The sequence below is a fragment of the Danio aesculapii genome, chromosome 3, assembly GCF_903798145.1.
Source record: "Danio aesculapii chromosome 3, fDanAes4.1, whole genome shotgun sequence".
Taxonomy (NCBI): domain Eukaryota; kingdom Metazoa; phylum Chordata; class Actinopteri; order Cypriniformes; family Danionidae; genus Danio; species Danio aesculapii.
In genome coordinates this window covers 56,775,649-56,794,536 of record NC_079437.1, presented here as the reverse complement: position 1 = coordinate 56,794,536, position 18,888 = coordinate 56,775,649, and the positions used below count along the sequence as shown (strand labels likewise).

The 18,888-nt window shown below is 33.4% G+C and overlaps 1 protein-coding gene across 1 annotated transcript in view; it reads right to left on the bottom strand.

The window, feature by feature from the left end:
- LOC130221704 (BAH and coiled-coil domain-containing protein 1) overlaps nucleotides 1–8,639 on the bottom strand; it is a 134,055-nt gene extending 125,416 nt beyond the window's left edge. The window contains exons 1-2 of the mRNA XM_056454282.1: nucleotides 8,400–8,639; nucleotides 5,517–5,821 (exon numbers count right to left, since the gene is read on the bottom strand). Of these exons, the coding sequence (XP_056310257.1) occupies nucleotides 5,517–5,688 (172 nt within the window). The 5' untranslated portion in view covers nucleotides 5,689–5,821; nucleotides 8,400–8,639. The remainder of the gene's footprint in view (nucleotides 1–5,516; nucleotides 5,822–8,399) is intronic.
- Between the last annotated feature and the right edge of the window lie 10,249 nt (nucleotides 8,640–18,888).

Below are 18,888 nucleotides of genomic sequence, written 5' to 3'. Positions count from 1 at the left end.
TTGTTTTGTCATTTATTTTCAGTATAAAATTATTACTTATATGTTTAAATGCCAAAAAAATGTTTTTTCACTTATTTCTAAATCCAAAGAGAAAAATTTATACTTTGAAATTTAAATTAAATTGAAATTTATTTGTTTTTAATATTATTTTGTGCTGTATTATTTTGTTACTGAGCCACAATAGATAACACTTTAAAATATAAGGAGATTTCAAGTGATTTTCTAATCTAGTAGTGTTTTGAAGTGAATAAATGCATAATAATCGTGAAACCGTGATAATTCTTCAGACTATAATCGTACAACCAAAATCTAGAATCGTTGCATCCCTAGACTACCCTACTCCATCCCAAATGTTACCACCACAGAAGCCAGGCAAAGTCATATTTTAACTTTCAACTCAAGAGTATTTTCTCAAATCTACCTGTAACAGGTAAGACGCTATACCCAAAAGGCCAAAAAACTGGCAAGATAAGTGCAAGAGTGCCATTTAAATCCCCCGAACATAAGCATCAAACCAAAAGGAACAACCGAAATAACCAACTGAGAACTGAAATTGAGCTCTTTCTCAAAAAATGTTCCCACATTTCATAAGTCTTTGAGGAACGTCGCTGCCTCAAAGCCAGAGAAGCATTGCGACAGCAGCCTGTGTTTCTACAAGCCTCCGAGTCCAATAGCAGCTGAATAATAAAGCCTCTGAAAGACACCACAGAAGGTCTTTCACTCAACCCGTTTCCCAACCTGCATCTGAATGCATTGGTACATCAGTTGTCTGAAATATTCATGTTCTTTGTAAAGAATTGATGCGAGGCCATGAGGGAGGCAGTCCCTGGAGGGACAGAGCCAATCCACTAACGCAGCTCGCTTTACGCCTGCGGGACACTGCTGACCGTCCACTCGCCTAACCAGAAAAACCTGGCTTGGTGACTGACCAGCTTGCTTTGCATGACCATTTGCTTTTATTGCTTAGCCTTGATTAAATATCAGCATTTGTTAAGTTACATACACACTGGACACATTTATTTTATTTGATATGGATTAATAGGCTATTTAGTTCAAATAATATACAAGCTATGCACAATAATAGGTTGACTGACAATACTATAGCAAGGCATTGCATTGTGTGAGCATGCTAACCAGCATAATCAATATCGGTTTACATAAAATGGTTGACAGAAGGAAGGTTGAAACAGAAATGACTCATTTCACCTAATATATACCTTATATAATATAATATTAATTAAAGTTCCCTATATAATATAAATTGCAATCGTTTCAGCATTGATACCACATGTGCGCATATGTAATAGTCACATTGCAGGATCTGCAATGTGGAATTGGGATATATATATATATATATATATATATATATATATATATATATATATATATATATATATATATATATATATATATATATATATACATACATACATATATATATATATATATATATATATATATATATATATATATATATATATATATATATATATATATATATATATATATATATATTTATATATAAGGACTTCACAATATATAGTTTCAGCATGAATCAATATATTCACATTCACAATAGTCACATCGCGAGTATACACAATGTTGAGTTTAGATTATAATTGATCATTTCGTAAGTGTTTTTGAGGCCTGTGACTTGGTTTCAAAAGCATCCAGGCCTAAGAAATTGTTCTTTTTTTAACTTTGACAATTTAATGATGATAAATTCTTTTGAATCATTTTTAAAACAAAGACTATGCAGTATTATTTTACATTTGATTATTCAATTACAGTATCCCTGAATACAGTTCGAAAAAACAATAAAATGCTGTTTTTATAAATTGCATCTTTTTTTATTAAAATTATCTATGCTTGTAGATTAGTTCTTACTGTATATTTTATGCATATGCACTCCTCTACATAGCCACATTTCAAAATCCAAGATATTTGTGGAGTTACTGCAGAGTTTGACCATAATGGAGTAAACGTTTCGCATTTTGCATGTTTTAAGCCCTAAGAGAGTTTAAAGCATTCAGGCACAAGCAATTTTACCATTTGTAACTTTAATAAGTATTTGAAAAGTAAAGTCTCTGCAGTGTTATTTTTATCAAATTTTTTCAATTTTTGTACCTGAATATGATTTGATTGCCCTGAAAACAATAAAGCACTGTTTATTTTCACTTTTATATTTACTGTATTGCATTTATCTATGCTTGTAATTTGATTGTTACATTTGATGCGTGATTCACTTCACAACAGAATCATCCCAATTAATCTAAAATTACTAAATTGTTTCCAAATTGAGCTATACAAGTCATCTGGTGAAATTGTATATATTTATATTTATATAAGTTGCAGTTCCATGCAATTGTCAACATTGCCATGAAAAAATTAAGTTTTCACCAGAATAGCAAAACTGTTTACGCGTTTTTTGTGTAGGCTTGTTTTTTACAGTGCTTTAAAAATACTTAAAAATGTCTCTGTCACTGTTTTTAAACAATTATATTTGATTTACCAAAGTCACACAAGTGGCAATTTCACATCCGTCACATCCAAGCTTTTTCCTCATTAATGCAAAAATGTAAAATCAAATAAAATCAATCATGTTTGTTCTATAGTGAGCCGACTCTAATCCTTTTGATTAGCATCGATTCTTTTGGGTTGTGCAGCTTAATTCACAGAATTTCTACAAAGTATGTTGTCTACTGTAAACTCGCAGACTTTTGTCACATCCATGACGCATGTTTATTTTCCTAATTTAAAATATAAAAAATGTTTACAGATTTATATTTTTCTTTGGCTAGTTGTTTTGAAAAATATTTCAAGAGTTCGCCCTTAGCTGATGATTGATTATAAAGCGTGTTTGGCATGCTGTCCCGGGAGAGAGCCCTGAGCTTGTGAGATCCTCGAGCCCGGGGCTCCCCCTCGTTGCAGGGCGAGAGGGGAGTCCGAGTTCAGGTAGGTTTCGAGAACTCCCCTGCTTGATAATGGTAGATGTAGATTATGAATGCTATAGAGTGAATACTGGATTCAACGCTTGTCTATAATGTCAATTTAGTTTTGTCAATTTACTTGTGTTACATGTTTTTGGTCTGTGGGAGGAAACCGGAGAGCCCCGAGAAAAAGCCATGTTTCAATATAATGTTAACGTTATGCTGGGCATATATATATGCATCCGCAATAGTAACATTGCAAGATATTCAATATTGAGTTGCATTATCGTTGACCAGGAGCTACAGAATTTAATTTAATTACTGTATTTATATTAAATTTACGCAATTTATGCCAAAAAAAAGTTCTTACTTCTAAATATAGTCTAAATATACAACATTTCAAAGCAAAAACCAGAATATTTAACTTAAACCATTGACAGATAATTTTGCTTGTTTTACGGAAAAATGTTTTGCATTATTTCTTTTGAAGTTGAAAACAAAACAATATTTTTACTCGATTTACTTGAATGTTTTGAAATTTGGACTAGAAACTAGAAATGAGACAAAGCAAAGCAAGAAAAAGATTTTTTGAATTGTGATTATTCAATTTCGGTTACCTGAATATTGTTAGACTCCCCCAAAAAACATCAAATAGTGCTATTCAAATCTTGTGTAGCTGTATTCATATTGTTATATTTATTGCAGAAAATTAAAATATCGCAATGTCAGATTTTTCCAATATCATGCAGCCCTACACTACAGTATAATAACAAGCCATTTTAAGTTGATCATTTCTGAATCTCAAACATCACCTGCCCAGTATATTGCTCTATGCCTAATATATTCTTTTTCTCATTTTATGCAACAGTATCAAAGCATCAAATAATGTAAACGTCACCCTGGACCTCAAAACCAGGCATAAATGTCAATTGTTTGAATTTGAGATTAATATAAAATCGCATGAAATCTGAATAAATAAGATTGATGTATGGTTTGATGTGATAGAGCGATATTTCGCCAAGTCACAACCATTTGAAAATCTGAAATCTGAAAAAAATAAATAAATCAAGATCTCATTTTAAGCTCTCATGGATTAAGCTCTAAGCAATGCACATTACTAATCAAAAATTACGTTTCTGATAGATTAACAAATTTACTTCATATTCTAATGATATTTTTAACCCATACAAAGTATTTTGGCTATTTCCAAAAATATACCTGTACAAAACAAGACTGGTTTTGTGGTTGAGTAATAAATAAATAAAGTAATAAAAAGGTAATAGCGCACAAGCTGAAAGTCACCACGTGAATCAAACAAGAGTCATGGCTGAGACGGTAATATTCCAGACGGCTATAAAACTCTGAGCTCTGTGAATTTTATCTCTAGGTACAATAATGCCTCACCTGTCTCAATCATTGAACGGTGATGACAGTTAAGGGCACGGCTGCACGGTGGCGCAAGCCCTGAGTGTACGACCATAAGACATTGTCATATCCGGTTAACAGCACACCTGCACCCTTTAGCTAACATTAGCCTAAATACTCCTTTCCAAGACACATCTACAAATATAAATGATCACAGAATACGAGCGAGCGGAAACTGCTGGAACATAGGCTCATTCTAGACATTTATAATTCATTTGACTTTAAAAGCAACATGATGGGTATAGATCTATATATATATAAACAAAACTATAATCCATTGAGGTATGATAACCAAATTATTCAAATTCAAGAATCATTATTAGGGTTTAGTGTAATGGTTTGTTCTCAAAATAATATACAAGGCACTAAAAGAGTGTATTACAGTAGAACAATAAGGCCTTAGCTGTGCAAAACAACATTCTTCACTTAATTGCTTTAAACGTACAGTTTTCTTTATTAATAACACACATTTTGGAGTCTTTGTTCAAGAATGGTGCAAATTATTAAGAAAATGCATCTGACAATGAATAACCCTTTCTCTCGTTCATACAGCAAAACTATGTTACACAAAAAATAGCTTATATATTGGACTAAAACCTGAATAACCCAATGATTAAAGCATTACTGATGCTAAAAATGTTTGGATATGAATAATTATTAGGCTATATTCTGAAAATACCTCACACTTTTGGTATAAAAAATCCTCATTGTTTTCTTAACCCATATTCTAAAATGAATTTACACAATTCACACTATTTTTTATCTCTCAGACAAAATAAAATGTCCAATTAAATAATAAACCAATATATGGTTTTGCTAGATATTCAACACCTCCCCAATTCTTCTCAATCATCCAGAGCATTGTTTTCAATATTTTGTGATGGTTTACATTTGTAGTACCATAATATAAAACATTCCCAACAGGAACCAATTATGATTTATTTTAGAATATTCTTGAATGTTTATTTAATTAAATATCCTTGATATTACATTCAGAGCTGTGTTTATCGTTACTGGATAAAATCAATATAATCCAAATCAGGCCTAATATAAACATGCAAACATCATCTCTGAAATGGTGTGTAAAATCCTACGCTAATATCTCCTATAAACGCCACAGAAACACAGAGAGATAACGTTAGAAAAGAAAACGCGACCAACCTGAATGCGCCGCCATCGGTAAGTGAGAAGGATAATATTTCCCGGGTGGAAAATGAGGCGCATGTTGAACAGAGCCGTGGCCGGAGGACGAGATGCGAGAGGCGGCGCGGTGCACCAGAGTGGCCCGCTCTGAGAGGAGGTGTGCCGGAGCGGAGAAATCACGACCCTCCATTCCAAACAAAACAGCCGATATAATCCCAAATCAAGCGGAAATCAGAGGAAACCTGTGTAGTGTAATCCGTTTGCGTTTGTTTTAGTGGAAGGCTCGCCTCTCCTGCTCAGGTTGAAGTCCTCAATCATCTTTTCTACAAAGAAAGAAAGGAGACGTTATAATCTCGCTATGCCACAGCACTACAGCTGACATTGATCTGCTCCATGCTCTCGGCGTTCGTCACATGAAAGAAAACTGCAGTATACATTGCATCCTATTTTTGTGATCTATATTCGTTTAGATGAAGATCTGCATTGGTTTATATTTATATATGTATAAGCGTCTAGTGAATTGATGTGAAAGAGATGCGAAAAGGCCATAGATGGCAGTGATTGAATAGGCCTAATAAAGAGAGAGAGGGGGCGATTCTCTGAGTGTGTATGGATATAAATATACGCAGAGCTTTTCCAGCACATAGAAACATTTAACATTGTGTTATATTACGTTTTAAATTGTGTCTTCGTGTTTTATACACACACGCGATGGCAAACTAATAACAACCAAACGCTAAATGACATGTATTGTTTGCTGCATTTGACATGCTCGACTATAACATTGGAGTTGCATTCAACTAATAACAAAATGAAATCAATATATACAGTTGAAGTCAGAATTATTAGCCCCCCTTTTAATTTTTTTTTTACATTTCCCAAATGATGTTTAACAGAGAAAGGAAATTTTCACAGTATGTCTGACAATATTTTTTTCTTCTGGAGAAAGTCTTATTTGTTTTATTTTGGCTAGAATAAAAGCAGTATACATTTTTTAAACCATTTGAAGGTAAAAATGATTAGCCCCTTTAAGCTAATTTTCTTTCCCAATAGTCTACAGAACACACCCTTGTTATACAATAACTTACCTAATTACCCTAACTTGCATATTTAACATAATTAACCAAGTTAAGCCTTTAAATGTCACTTTAAGCTGTATAGAAGTGTCTTGAAACATAGCTAGCAAAATATTATTTACTGTCATCATGGCAAAGATAAAATAAATCAGTTATTAGAAATGAGTTATTAAAACTATTATGATTAGAAATGTGCTGAAAAAATCTTCTCTCCGTTAAACAGAAATTGGTGAAAAAAATAAACAGGGGAGCTAATAATTCAGGGGAGGGGGGGGGGGGTTATAATTCTAACTTCAACTGTATAAAGCCTACCTAACCATTATGAGCAAATTAAAATGCAACATATAATCATTTAGTAGCACAAACAAATGTGGTACCCCTTTGCTTTTTTGTGTACACTTAAAAGCTCAAGTGTGTGAGTGTGTGTACATGTAAACAACTGCAATTATCAATTGTTTTATGATGCATTTGAAACAGTTGCAATTTACAGCATTAAAAAACACAACATCGAGTGTCTAGTTCCAAATTATATTGCAGCTCCTAATATTAATCTCTTGTATCAGTTCCCAAGAATAAGCCTATTCGTGCTGTCTCTGCTAGATTTGCTCATTTAGGAAAGAAAAAACACAGAATGTCTCACAGCAAATTAATTGTTTGTGTGATTTCCTTAATCGATAAACGCAGAACGCGATAAATTACAGCACCTTCGGAAAAAAACACAAAGGAAATAAATTGCTTTCCGTCGTAGCGGGCCATGCATGCAAACCAATGAGGCTTTACAGCAGCTTTTGTCTGCTGCTCTCCGTCAGCCATTACCGAGCCAGCCCCAGCACCAAACAGCCGACCATTTTCGAGCACATTCAATCACACACTGCATGCTTTGTTTTAACCACGAGCATTTCCATGCAATTCAACACCTAAATGCTTTGTATCGACAGCTCAAATGTGATTGTTGTTATATATTTGCATAATCGCGACGTAAATACAGCAGTTGTTGTTGGGGTTTTTTTGTATCGTGCATGCTATGCATGAAGTAATATGCTGTAAAATATGTCGTTATGTCTATGTTAGCAAAAAAAATTAAATAAAGCATGATAATTTGTGTGTATATAAGATTATATTTCGCATGACTTCCATATGAGGGTCTGTCTGTGGGTAATGCAGACGGGGTGGGGGAACGCGCTGCCCGGACTCCAGCAGAGACACGAGTCGCTGTGTCAAGCGGATGAAAACTGTTTCAAAATATTGATGATTACGAATAATTATAAACACCGATACGTTCACAACAACTCTGATTATGATCGTAATAAATGACAAATAGGACATTTTTGATGAATCGCGTCCCTTTTGTTTGTTATTTTTACATTGTCATGTTTCACATCAGAGACTGCGATTTCCAATATGACAATAAAACAATTCGCCTTAAATTAGATTTAATAAACAGGACAAATAAAAGCGCACAATTACGCTGACAATACAAATGTTTTGAGCTGTATTTTATAATATGTCCGTGGTTTACAGAATTCGGGAATATATATCACCGCTAATTTGAGTGGTGAATAAAGCTTTACAAGCTCATTCAGAAATATAAATTATCTTACGCCTTGAAAATATAACTACAACATTTAATTGGCGTGGATAAAAAAAGCGGGGTAACGTAACGTTTATGGCACCGTGCAATCTGATTGTTTATATTTATTGTTTCCATTTGCTGTTTTGGATGTTGCACGATAATTGCATAAATGCTTTAGGTTTTATTATTATTAATATTATTAATCACAACCATGACACATGAATTTAATATAAATATAAACGAATTACTTACTGGTGTGTTATATCCGCGCATAACAATAAATATCTTTAATTAAAACTCAAGAAGAAAACAGTCAGATAAATGATGTCGCTTGTTTTGGAAAGCATATTTCAGTGGTTCGGTCCTTATAGTTCCTCTCAAACGGTTTTTGCAGCAGTTGTCGCTCGCCGGTCTCGGGCTTCTCTATAGGCCACTGTAGTCGCGAATCGAGCCTCCAAAGCGGCGATTCTCTTGTCCGGCGCCGACCGTGCCTCTCCGCTCCGGGAGAGTAAACACACGCGCTCATTGGTCACATTTACGGATGATAATGAGCTGACGTCGCGCTCCTGGGTACTTCGCGCGTTCTGATTGGTCGAGATCTGCTACCAATAGGAGTTCGACGGGATGAGCGAGCGCAATGAGGCGAGCGGCAAATTCAAGCGAAATGATGAATACTGGTTGGAGTGACTGCAAATAATTAATATTATTTTTACAAACAAGCCTATAATTCAGCACTGGATCAGTCTATACACAGTACGTCCAGCAACATCTATTTTCATATATTAGAACGCCATTCCTCGATACGATATGTGTGGTGAATGACAACAATCACTACCAGTTTAAATATAAATACTATACTATAAATACGCCTGATTGTATTAATGTATAAATGACTAGTTTATAATGGTTTATAGCATGTGTTGTGTAGCCCTTAGTTTACGAACATGCTTTAAAAAAGACTCCCTTTAGAAAAGGATTTGATTGGTTGGCCCGTTGCCATCGTATTGTCACTCACGGAGTGTAAACAAGACTCTGATTGGCTGCTCGCCAGTCCGCATTGGGCTATCTGAAAAAAAAGAAATAACTGGATCTGCGGTTTCAAGGCGTCCCAGGGTTAGATGATGAAAACAGATAAGAGGGACAGTTTCAAGGCGCTCCAAAGGCGGACCCTGTTCTTTCGGCCCTGGAGCGATATACTCGAAGAGCACACCAAGAAGAGAATTATGACTAAATGCTCGTTTCTTGAAGGATTAAAAGTGCTGTACCTTCAGAACTTGCGGCGGAGAATTATGATATACACACGCGGGACGGATTTCTGGACACATTGGTAAGAATTAAGAGATGGAGAGGAAAAAGTTTGGATGAGCTTCAGGCGAACTCGTCGAGAAAATGTTTTGTGAATGCGCCTGAGGGGAACCAAAGACAAACGATGAATAATAATGACTGAACTCAAATGACAACGGTGCTCAAATGATGTCGTGTGATATATAAATGTTACTTAATTGTGATTTGTTTGCATCAGAATGTTACTCCAGAAAATGTTGATGCATCTTTGTACTAAGTTAAATGTTTTAAAATGTTTATATATAATCATTTTAGAGGATATACTGTAATTTCACATCATAATACTGTATTATAAGTACTATCATTAGTGTATTATTGTTATATTTGTTAGTAGCCTATATTATATCGTTCTGATGTAAATGTACCTGCTTCATGAAAAGGCAACGTCTACTAATTTAGCAATATATGCAAATCACATAGCCTATATGACATATAAAGTAATGTGTGGACTTCAGTTACATGTCACATATGCACATTAATGCAACATATATTACAAAACTAGCTATTTACAGATTTAAATCTATGTAAAATTACAAATATATACAGCAAATTAAAGCAAATAATTATGATTTGTTTGCATCAGAATGTTACTTGAGAAAATGTTAATTTATGTTTTAATTAAATGTTCTAAAATGTTTTATATATATATATATATATATATATATATATATATATATATATATATATATATATATATATATATATATAATATATATATATATATATATATATATATATATATATATATATATATACATATATATACATATATATATATATATATATATATATATATATATATATATATATATATATATATATATATATATATGTATACTGAAATTTCACATTATAATACTGTTATGGATATTATAAGTGAGATAATGCTATCATTCGTGTATTGTTGTTATATTTGTTAGTAGCCTATATAATATTAATTTGGTGTAAATGTACCTGCTTCATAAAAAGGCAACATCAAGTTTTAAAGTACCCTATGCTTTGTATGATGTATAAATTGAAATGTGTACTGAGAAACATTTTGTACATCCCGTATAGAAATGAGATATATAGCAATATATTTTAAAATCACATAGCCTATATGTCATATAAGTTAATGTGTGGACTTCAGTTACATGTCATATATGCACATTAATGCAACATATATTACAAAACTAGCTATTTACCGATTTAATCTATGTAAAATTACAAATATATATACAGTAATTGAAAGCAAATAATTATGATTTGTTTGCATCAGAATGTTACTTGAGAAAATGTTAATTTATGTTTTAATTAAATGTTCTAAAAATGTTTTATATATATAATCATTTTTAAAGGTTATACTGAAATTTCACATTATAATACTGTTATGGATATTATAAGTGAGATAATGCTATCATTCGTGTATTGTTGTTATATTTGTTAGTAGCCTATATAATATTGATTTGGTGTAAATGTACCTGCTTCATAAAAAGGCAACATCAAATTTTAAAGTACCCTATGCATTACAAAATGCATAAATTGAAATGTGTACTGAGAAACATTTTGTACATCCCGTATAGAAATTAGATATATAGCAATATATTTTCAAATCACATAGCCTCTATGACATATAAGTTAATATGTGGACTTCACAGTCATATATGCACATTAATGCAACATATAATTTAAAATATTACAAAACTATCTATTTACATATTATTTAAATCTATGTAAAATGACAAATACATACAGTGCTTAGCATAAGCGAGTGGACCACATTTTGAAAATGAATTAAAGCAAATAATTGTGATTTGTTTGCATCAGAATGTTACTTGAGAAAATGTTGATGCATGTTTTAACTAAATGATTTAAAAATATTTTATATATAATCATTTTAAAAGGGTATACTGTGATTTCACATTATAATACTATTATATATATTATCATTATAAGTATATATTATAATGATAATATTATATATACTATCATTAGTGTATTTTTGTTATATTTAGTAGCCTATATTATATTATTTTGATTACCTATTTTTAAGGTACCTGCTTCATGAAACATCTACTAATTTTAAAGTACCCTATGCTTTGTATGATGTATAAATTGAAATGTGTACTGTGAAACATTTTGTACATCCTATATAGAAGTCCGATATATAACAATATGTGCAAATCACATAGCCTATGACTAGGCATGGGACAATAACCGTTTTCAAAGTATACCGCGGTTTGGAAAAGTCAAGGTTTTAAAACCGCCAAAATTATCCGTAATACTCTTCCTAAGGTATGTATAATATTTTTTTTATGAACATTTTCTTTATTTTTAGGACAACAGTATCTCCAGCAGAAAAGCTATCCATTGATGGTGTTTTAAATTGTAAAGAAATCTGTGTTTTAGAATCTAATGAAGACAGCAGAAGTCATTGATTCATTTGAATTAGTCAGCCTGGCATGTTTACTGCTCCAACATATTATAAATCTTTCAAAAAGTTGAATATATTGTTTTCAAATGGGAAAAAAAGGTTTTTTAATATATTTTAGAGCAGTAATCACAATACCAAGATTTTGTGAAACCGTGATATTTTTATCCAAGGTTATCATACAGTCAGAATTTTATACCGGCCCATGCCTACCTATGACTTAAGTTAATGTGTGGACTTCACAGTCATATATGCACATAAATGCAACATATATTCTCAAATATTACAAAAGTAGCTATTTACATATTTAAACCTATGTAAAATTACAAATAAATACAGTGCTTAGCATATTTGAATACAGCCCATTTTGAAAATGAACATTTTTGTCCATTTCTCAGTGAATATAGTCAATGTATTTTGGTGCAATTAAACAAAACAGATTTACCAAACAGATATATTTATTAAAGTAATATTTTAGTCACCAAACATTTAGAAATTGAAAGATAATACAATTAAATTCAAGCAAAATATCGCAAAAAAAATTTGCAACCTACAAAATTTCAACTAAATTTATTTATTTATTTTTTGTATTTAAATTTGTATAACATATAAATTTGGCTGTACTAGTTTTTGGACCTTTATCGTATGTTATTTGTTAGATAAGCTCCAGATTTGGCTTCAGTACTGACTAATCTAATGGATATGCACAATTATAATATTGTATAGCTTATGCTGAGCACTGTATAAATCAGCATAAATGGTTACACCCTTCACAGATCTCTCTTTTTAAATGAATGTTTTCTACAGGAGGCTTTACAATAATATATTTGTGTATATACATTTGATTAGTCAGTGGCAAAACCAAAACTAGAGTTAATTCAACAAAATAACTCACGATCACAGTCCAAAAAATGTATACACTCAAATGAATATGTTGGGGGAAAATATTGAATACAATTTTAATAATCAGGACAAATCAAGTGAAACATTTCCAAATTTAGTTGAAACTTTATAGGTTTTTTATTTTAAATCTATTATCTTTCTATTCCTTAAGACATTAGGTTTCCAAACTCAAATTTTACTGGACATAATATTTTAATAAAATTGTTTTGTTTAAATGCACCAAAAATATTGTCTATATTCTCAGAGAAATGGATAAAATAATAATTTTCAAAAGAAGGTGTACTCAATTATGCTGAGCACTATGTATATTTCTCTTTACAGCCATATATCAGAATAAATGGGGATTTTATATTTGCCGTAATCATTGTGACCATCTTCCAGTATGAATTGTTATACGTTCAGAATTGGATTGAAAATACTATAGATGTAAATGCAAGTCCTGGTATTAAGAAAATTGTGATGGGCTTCTGACTGACAGCCCAGCTTTATTCTACAGCTCAAGGGAAGCAAATTGGATCATATAAATTTCTGATTTCGTGTCTGCTATGGAAAACACTATAAAACGTTTCTATACTAAATGCTTTAAAAAATCAGCGTATCAGCAACAGGCCCAAAGTCTACTACATAATATTCAAAACATTTAGAGAGCAATGTTTATTTATGTCCTGCTGTATTCATATATGGTTGCATTAACTAAGCTAATATATAGAACAACACATGCCTAAACATTGAATTCAAGTGTATGCGGCTGATGAAGACTTCTCTAGAGTATAAACTTATAATATATGCTAATGATGTCACTTCAAAGCACTCTTTACATTCAGCGGAGGATTCCTCTGTTTGGTCTGCATTTAAGAGTGTGGTACGCGATATTTTGAAGCTCATTTTGTTTTAGCGGGTTTAAAGCTAAATTTGTTACTCGAGTGGAAATGGTTGATGAAATCATGATATGCCAAAAATCTATAATGTATTTATTCTTCTAAATGCAAGTGTATGCAATAAACATTTTTATTTGAATAGTACTTTTACCTTGATGATTTCTCATTTAAACATATATGAAAAAAGATCGAAGGTCTGGTTTTGGGAAGATTTTGATACACACACCGTTCCGCTTGCTTGAATAAATGCATTAAAAAAGTAAAGGATTTTAAAAATGAACTGTCATGTGATATAACAGATCAGTTTTACCAGAGCACATCATCTGAGAGCTTATTTAATACTTATTAATGCATCCTAGATGGATGGTTATAATAATCTCTGTGTAACTTTAAATCTACCAACCCCCCGAGTACCGAAGTCAACCCTCTCAGTTCACTTCTACTCTGCCAGTTGATTTTCTCTATTAACATTCATTATTGATATATTTATTTGTATATTGTAAATTGTAACATTCATTGTATATACATAACATATAACAACAAATTGTATAATTAAGGTATATTAAAAAGCAACAGATTGCAACAATATTTTAAAAGACATTTTCATGTAAAATACACATATAAGATTGTAATTCTGTATATGCAAAGCTGATAATGGACCAGTGCTTAATCCAATATATTTATAATTCAATATATGTATATAGACATTAGATATTGAGCAGTTCCATGGAAACATTCAATTCAATTCAATTCCCCTTTATTTGTATAGCGCTTATACAATGTAGATTGTGTCAAAGCAGCTTCACATAAAAGGTCACAGTAAATAGGAACAGTGTAGTTCAGTTTGTAGTGTTTAAGTTCAGTTCAGATTAGCTCAGTTCAGTGTGGTTTAATAATCACTACTGAGAGTCCAAATATTGAAGGGCAAATCCAACGATGCGCAGCTCTACAGATCCCGAACCATGCAAGCCAGTGGCGACAGCGCACAGGGAAAAAACTTCACTAAATGGCGGAAATGAAGAAAAAAAAACTTGAGAGAAACCAGACTCAGTTGGGCACGACCATTTTAATTTCTCCGCTGGCCAAACGTCTTGTGCACAGCTGCAGTCTCAGTGGCGGAGACTGGAAGCTGGCCTCAGCGAAGACTCGTCTGTCTCTGGAGCATCACAGGAATCAGTCTCATGTTCTCCACTCTTCCATGACCACCACAGTAGCTGTTCAGGATACGGCCTGGTCCAGGATATGGAAACCTTGGGATCATCTCGTCGTTGGTCTTGGATCGAATCAGTGACTCTGCATAGTCTGAGGGCCTCGGGAAGAGTATGCCCAGGTGGAAATGGAGAATAAAGAAAATAATTAGCGTAGCTGCTGTTCATAGTGTATATAAACAAGGTGCAGAAACCTGTGTGGAAGCCCCCTAAGTGGTGCACTAAGTGTATGCTTTACTGAACAGATAGGTCTTTAATCTAGTTTTGAATTGGGAGAGTGTGTCTGAGCCTCGGATGTTATCAGGAAGGCTATTCCAGAGTTTAGGAGCTATAAATGAGAAGGCTCGACCTCCTTTACTCGACTTTGCTATTCTAGGTACTACCAGAAGCCCTGAGTTTTGAGATCTTAAAGAGCGGGTTGGATTGTAGCGAGACAGAAGATTGGTTAGATAAACAGGAGCTAGATTATTTAAAGCTTTATATGTAAGAAGCAATATTTTAAATTCAATACGAAACTTAACAGGCAGCCAGTGTAAGGAGGATAAAATCCAATATATTTATAATCCAATATATGTAGACATTAGATATTGAGCAGTTCCATGCAAACATCAATCTTGCCACGAAAACAATGAGGTTTTCACCAAAATAGCGAAACCATTTCTAAGTTTTTTGAGTAGGCTTGTATTTTATATTACTTAAAATTACTCAAAAATGTCTGTCAATGTTTTTAAAAAATTATATTTGATTTACCAAAGTCACACAAGTGGCAATTTCACATCGGTAACAAAGGTTTTTCCTCATTACTGCAAAACTGTAAAATAAAATAAAATCAATCATGTTTGTTCTGTAGAGAGCCGACTCTTATCCTTTTGTTTAACATTGTTTCTTTTGGGTTGTGCAGTTTAATTTACAGAATTTCTACAAAGCATGTACTGAAAACTCATACATTTTTGGCCACATCCATAACGCATGTTAATTTTCCACTTTTAAAATATAAAAATGTTTACAGATGGATATTTTTCTGATCCCATAACTCTGATCAGTTGTTTTGGCAAATATTAACAGATGTTTCAATATAATTTTAACGTATACTTTCCCTGTGAAATTATGTTTTGATTTTAATCATCAAAAATGTCATTTGTCAAATGTCATTTGCTCGATAGTAAATCTGTCCCTAAATGTCTTTTAGTGAAAGTTCATCAAATCTTTACTTTTCATCTGTGATGTTCATTATGGCAGTTTTTATGGATCTAACACATTTGTTATGATTAAGTATAGCTATTAATTGGTAAATGTATAGATAAACTCTTTATCCTAAACTCTTACCCAACTCTGATCCCAGAGGCACAGTGCAGGTAGAGGTCTTTGGGCTCTTTCTAATCAAAGACACATGACTCAACTCATTAGCTAGGGTTGAAGAGACTTGAGACTTGACATGGATTGGGTGAGGGAGACAAACAAAATGTTAACTGCTGGTGTACCTCCAGAAACAGGGTTGGGAAACGTTGCCCTAAAGGGTCATGAGTTTTGCCAATGAACATGGGCCGCAGCTCAACCCAACTCCTGGAGATTTATGTTCTTGCAGATTTTACAACCCACTAGCCTGTTATTATCAAGTAATTCTAAACAATCGAATTAGCTGGTTTCAGTATTTGTTATTTGGGTCGGACCTAGACTCTCCAGAGGCGGGGTTGGCTAGCAAACTTGTCCCAGAGACTCCTTAGCCCTGCACATTTGACTGCTAATATTACTGTAAACTTTATTGTCCCTTCTTGTTGCGATTTTGTTTTGCAAGGTAATAGATTTACACTATGTATATCACAACACACACATAAGACAAACATCACACAACATTAAAAGTACTAAGCAGGTACTTCTTCCCATTAAAATTCGCAACATAGACTCATTCTGAAAACGTAGCCCTATTTCTGGAGGTTGCGAATTATGTAGCCAGAAGTATGTATGGCTGCATTTCGTCTTTAAAACGAACATTACTGTGCGGTATGACAACGTTCCTTTTCGCACTAGCAGCTGACCACTTACTTCTGTACGGACGGCTTTCCCGCTGTTACCAGTTTGTCCTGTTAGCTCGCCATGTACGTCGGCGGACTTGAGAAGCAAAGAGGTGTTGGCCACGACAATGGGGTTCGAGTCTGGCAATGAACGGTTCAAGAAAGAATGTGAAACATTAACAAAAAAAACAAGTAAATAACAGTGGGAGAATGTGGTCAAATCTGAAGCCTGGTAAAAATAAGGCAAGGGCTTTTCTTTTTTCTGGATTGCTTTTTAAAACTGTCGGTTGGGTTTAGGGAAGGGGGTGGGTGAGGTAATCAGTCAGTTGGTCAATCACTCGACAGCAGCCTTTGATGGATTTATGCGAGAACACCAGGCACGAATGGCACTCGCAAGAGAAATTTGAGATCTCAAATGTGTACACAACGGCCTCTGGTGAATTCACGAAAACAAAAACTGCATAAAAAGTACCTGCTGGGATGTATTTCGCGATTTCCAGAAATGTATATGGGCTATGTTTTCAGAATGAGTCTGGGTTGGAAATTCAGTAAGTCAATAGCACAAGGAACAAATGAAAGTTTAAATCTGTTGGTCTTTGCCAAAGGAACCCTATAGCGAGCTCCTGAGAAAAGGGTTTGAAATAGAAAAGGAGGATGGGACGTGTCAGACATAATCTGATGAGCTTTCCTTAACACCTGAATTTCATACAAAATGGATAACTCTGGCACTTTCACCCCAATAATTTGCTGCAGTACGTTCTATTTTACTTTTAAAGATGCAAACTAACAAATCAGGATCAAATCGATTCTACATACACCTTATAAAAGAGCAACCATCAGAATCCTATCAATATCCTATCCCAGACAATAAAGTTATTGTTGCCCTGTCCTACATAATCTATCAGTATTTTCATTAAAATTGAATTTATAATCAATAATGGTACCTAAGTACTTTCAACTAATTCAAGTTTTGTTATAGTTAGGCTTCCACACTACTCTTAGACAGCTTAGACCAGTGAAAACAGAGCGTTAGAAATACCGAAGACCCTGTTTTAGTTTGGAAATGATGGTGCTCAGTTTCAGTATAGACAGACTAAAATGCGGGCTTTTGAAAATGGAGGCATGGCTACCACAATTGCTCCCTGATTGTTTTTCTGGACTATTGTGTATCATTCCCTGATTGTCAAGCTCTTCTCAAATGACCCTTACACAACCAATAAGTGGCAAGAATGAATGCCGGCAAAATATGTGCATGCCCAGTGAGCGTGAATGCTTATGTATCATGCGTTTTGTAGACAGAGATCAATTTTCTGAAACCCAGAACAAACGCTAATGTGGACTAGGAGAGTTTTCATTCCAAACGAAATTCTAAACCTTTTAAAATGAAAGCATACTAGTGTAAATGCAGCCTAAATCACCTCATTTCTAAAGGTCACTGTAAAAAAACTTATTTATTTTTTTTCGCGCACCCCAGAATTTACCGTAAAATAACGGACAATTATTATTTTAAAAATACATTCTAAATTTTAATTCCCGGTAAATTTCTGTAATTTAACATCTGTTATTTTACGGTAAATTCCTGTATTTTAACGACCATTATTTTACATTTTTTTTCCGGCAAAATAACAGATTTTTTAAGAGCACTTGATTCAACTCATCATCTCAATTATTAGAGACACTATTAGAGACACAATTACACTGCAGGTCTCACTGCAAATAATTTTGTGGGTATAACTTTTTACTATACTGGATTTTTTTGTTGACTCGCTGATGTCTAATGAGACCCATGTGATATCTGCATTTAATCTAGACTGTGAAACAAAACAATATGCATACATACTGACGGATTATACAATGTTCTGCTTTCCACACCATCTTTAAAGGTCAGCAAAACATCGGAGCAGTCATGTAGCAATGATCGCTTCTCCATCGGTTCAGAGATGTAAACATCAGAGGCACCTTTGCTTTTTCAGTGTTGTACAACAC